At 56.2% G+C, this 4,137-nt stretch overlaps 1 protein-coding gene across 1 annotated transcript; it reads left to right on the forward strand.

Moving 5' to 3' along the window:
- The first annotated feature begins 1,987 nt into the window (after nt 1-1,987).
- LOC127695335 (serine protease 33) lies at nt 1,988-3,877 on the forward strand. Its single transcript, XM_052197393.1, has 6 exons — nt 1,988-2,033; nt 2,405-2,428; nt 2,543-2,705; nt 2,872-3,143; nt 3,379-3,548; nt 3,719-3,877. Exons 1-6 carry the CDS (start codon nt 1,988-1,990, stop codon nt 3,875-3,877), a joined length of 834 nt encoding a protein of 277 aa, XP_052053353.1.
- Nucleotides 3,878-4,137: the final 260 nt, after the last annotated feature.

Consider the following 4,137-nt stretch of genomic DNA (forward strand, 5'->3'; position numbering starts at 1 on the left):
TCCACCTTCTTCTGCCTCCCAAGTGGTCCTTAATCTTTCCGACAGCCACAGACATTGCGTTAGGGACTCTTGGACCCACCTTCGAGGGCCAGCCTGACCTGGAGCAACAGAAGATCCCCAAAGCTGGAGGAGGATGGGTGCCTTCGTCTTCCATTCTTCCTGCAATTTTATAGAATCGGCCACTTGTCTGGCTTTGCTCCGTGGCTCACCCAGCTAATCTTCACAACAACCAAGTGGTTGGCTTTATAGATGTGGGGTGTGACGGAAGTTGAGTAACTCCATCAAGGGCTCAGCACTGGAGGGAGGACATGCCAAGACCAAACTTCAGAGAGCTGAGCCGGGGGATCAACTGATACTACCATCACCACCCTCCTTTGTTCCCCTCTCTCTCTCTCTCTCTGAGTGTGTGTGTGTGTGTTTCTAGGGGTCAAATCCAGGGGCTTCAAATAAGCAAGGGCTCTACCACTGAGTTATCTGCCCCCCAACAACTATGGGAGGTTGTTTATTTAAGACGGGGTTTCATGGATCCCAGACTGACTTCAAGCTTGCTGTGTAGCCAAGGATCATCTTGAACTCCCGATCCCCTGAGTCTGTCTCTAAAGTGCTGGACTCCGGGGTGTGTGCCCCACCCTCAGTTTATGTCATCCCGGGTTAAAGCACGGGGGCTTTGGCATGTATGGAAGCACTCTGTCATCCTGGCCACGCTCTCGAGCCCTAGGTGTGGGTTTTAAGTTTGATCTTTGGCTGTGGACAGCAGAAGCCAAGTCTGAAGGCTGGCTTCCTCCCTGTGTCCGAGCACTGAACCGCAGCAGAGCCCTCGCCGCTGTGCCTCTCTGTCTTGCCTTCAGCCTGTTGTCTTGCTCAGCCTCTTCTTAAGCCCAGTTCTTCAATGCCAGCTCTGTACTGAGCACAGTTCTGCCCACTGGAAACTCTTAGAATGAATGTATCCTCTCCTTTATTGGCTTTTCATGACTATAACGAAATACCAGAAGCAGGTTAACTTTATAAAGAAAAGAGATCTTTTATCTTATAGTTTTATAGATCCAAAGTCACTGGTATCAGCTCACTTCTAGTGTTCCTTGATCTGTCTATCCTGGCCACCCTTAAACCAAAGAGTCCACTATTCCCCCTGATGGTGCAGAGTGCGGCTTGTGGCCAAGGTGTTGTGGCAACTTGAAATTGGTCACTCTCCACTCCAAGCTCATACTGACCTAAAATCCAGAAGGCACTGGCCAGGTTGGGTTCCATGTGCAGTCGGCTGCAGGCCCGGGATCTGGAGCGTGGGTCTGGGGTCTGAGCTTCCGAGGTCAGCTGCCATGGCTGAGCCGGGATTACTGAGAGGAACAATAGAGCTCAGAAGCCCCAGCAGCTGGCCTCAAGGCGGCAGGATCGGGTTTAGAGATGAGCTGCCAAGGCTCTTCTGGAGCTTCCTGGCCTAACCGCAGCTCCCCCGACCCCTCCCCACCCCACCTCTCAGCGCCTGGTGTCCTTTTCCTGCACCTCTTAAGTTCTGCTCAAAGCATCTTTGTTTAAAGCTGTTCAGGTGCGGCCACAGCTCCGCCTTGACCTTGATAATTACCTGGGCCTCCACCTCCTGTCTTTTAAGCCCCCAGGCCCTTCCCTAACCCCATCAGAGAGGACACCAGGCTTCAAGGGTGAGAGCTGGATCCAAGGGGTGCCAGGGAATGAAAGATGGGGAGGAGGGGGAGGCTCCAGGGTTCCTACAGAGGCCTAAGGTGCCCGGATCTGAGGCTGGGTATGGTTGGTCTGAGTTGGTCACATGGAGGTTAAGTCACAGGTAGAGGTGTGGAGTCTGGGCTTCAGTGACGGCTCCAGGACCAAACAGAAATTAATGGCTGACAAAACAGCCACAGAGGTACAGGGTTGGGTAGGACCTGCCCCCTAGCCGAGAATGCTCCTCTCTGCTCCCTGCCACTTCCAGACCAGAGTCCAGGCTACCTGTACCCAGGCCAGTCCTGAAGACACAATGAGGGGTGCTTCCCACCTCCAGATCCTGCTCCTGTTGGTGTTAGGTGAGTGGGGGTGAGGGTTAGGGGTGCTTCCGCAGGGACTTCAACTACAAGTTACTCACCTCTCCCAGAGCCTGGCGCCTCTAGAGCATTGTGGGTCACCTGATCTTTATTCCGAGGCACAGAGACTCTCTGGCACTGTCCTTAGGGTCTCCAAATCTGAGTGTGTATGCTGTATGTGTGTAGTGCTTAAGGCCCACCTCCCACCCCCCAGTGCTCTGGGGAGGGTGATGGAGGCGACCAATGGCACAGAAGCTTGGCGTGAGGTCAGTGTAACAAATATGTTCCACCTTCTACCTAATCTAATCGCCGACCCAGGCTCTGTTACCTGGCACCAAATCCCTAATCTAGTCCTTGCCTGCTTCTTCCTGCAGGAACCAGGATGCAAGAGTGTGCAGGTAAGGAAGGTGGGCAACCCCTTCCTTCTCCCCTCGGCCCTGTCCCCCTTCCTACACCTACTTCCCAGACCCCAAGTCCCAGCCAAGCCTCAGCGCCCTCCTGTCCCGTCACAGCTTGCGGGCAGCCCCGCATGTCCAACCGGATCGTGGGGGGCCGGGACGCCCAGGACGGAGAATGGCCGTGGCAGACGAGCATTCAGCACCGCGGCGCCCACGTGTGCGGAGGCTCACTCATTGCACCCCAGTGGGTGTTGACGGCAGGTCACTGCTTCCCCAGGTCAATATTCCTCACTATTCCAGCTCCGGGAAAGACAAGCGGAAGTGCTGCTTGGGGAGGGGTGGGCAGTGCCGGCTCCTGACAGGCCCACGGTCCAGGTTTTGTCAGCAGTCCCACCCCCCCCCCCCCCACACACACACACACACCCCTCATGTCTGTTCTGCAGACGGGTATTGCCGTCAGAGTACAGTGTGCTCCTGGGAGCACTGAGTCTGGACGTCGCGTCATCCCATGAGCTCTTGGTGCCTGTGCTGCGGGTGCTGCTGCCTCCTGACTACTCCGAGGATGAGGCCCGTGGGGACCTGGCACTGTTACAGCTGCGTCACCCAGTGTCGCTGAGCGCCCGCATCCAGCCTGTCTGCCTGCCTGCACCAGGGTCTCATCCACCACCAGGGTCTCCATGCTGGGTCACTGGCTGGGGTAGCCTCAGCCCAGGAGGTAAAGCATATCGTCAGGTTATGAGGCCACCAGACAGCCCTTTCTCCTCCATTTGACTTTGAATCCTGGTCTTTCACAATCCCAGTGTGAAATCCAGAGTCACATAAGCCAAACCTCTCTTCTATCAGACTCAAGGAGTCCTGGTTTGCAAACCAGACCCTCCCGCTCATCGTTTTCCATTGAGCCCCCACTTCAAGCTGTCTCCTGAGTCTCAGATCTGTCCCTCTTCCCTCAGTGCCACTCCCAAAGGGGAGGCCCTTGCAAGGAGTGAGGGTGCCACTGCTGGACTCTCGAGCCTGTGACCGCCTCTACCACGTGGGCGCCAATGTGCCCCAGGATGAGCGCATAGTGCTACCAGGGAACTTGTGTGCTGGCTACCGCAGAGGTCACAAGGATGCGTGCCAGGTGTGTCTGCTCACCCTCGCTCTCTGAAATCGGTTCCCCGGGCCACTTACCTCCCTAGAATCCAGGACAGAGGAGGTCGCAGGCCCCCAACCTAAAGCTACCACAGGAACTGGACCTAGGAAAGTGGCCTTGAGAGAAAGCCATGACCTGAGATCACCTTCTTCCTGCAGGGTGACTCTGGAGGACCCCTGACGTGTATGGAGTCCGGTCGCTGGGTCCTGGTGGGTGTGGTGAGCTGGGGCAAGGGTTGTGCCCTGCCCAATCGTCCAGGTGTCTATACCAACGTGGCCAAGTATAGTCCCTGGATCCAGGCTCGCCTGAGCCTCTGATGCTGGTGGGTCTGATAATGTGAATCTGGAGCTTCCTGGCCCCTCCCACACTCCCCTCCTTCTTCCACGAAGCTGAGATGCGAAGAGCCCATCTCTCTGCCTACCCCCTTCCGTCCTCTCCTCCACCAGGCCCACCTTCTGTCACAGGGGAATTTCTGGGAGTCCCCTGCACTCACCCTCCTCTCTCTCCTTTTGGCTAGGACTTGGCTCATCTGGCTTGTGTGCCCTGTGTTTCCTGGAGGAAGTCAGATTTAAAGCAT

This window comes from Apodemus sylvaticus, chromosome 10 (assembly GCF_947179515.1).
Source record: "Apodemus sylvaticus chromosome 10, mApoSyl1.1, whole genome shotgun sequence".
Lineage (NCBI taxonomy): Eukaryota > Metazoa > Chordata > Mammalia > Rodentia > Muridae > Apodemus > Apodemus sylvaticus.

Coding starts and splice junctions, on each gene's coding strand:
- LOC127695335 (XM_052197393.1), top strand. CDS start 1,988: ATGAGGGGTGCTTCCCACCTCCAGATCCTGCTCCTGTTGGTGTTAG. Junction 2,706..2,871: donor GCAGGTCACTGCTTCCCCAG/GTCAATATTCCT, acceptor TCTGTTCTGCAG/ACGGGTATTGCCGTCAGAGT. Junction 3,144..3,378: donor GGGTAGCCTCAGCCCAGGAG/GTAAAGCATATC, acceptor CTCTTCCCTCAG/TGCCACTCCCAAAGGGGAGG.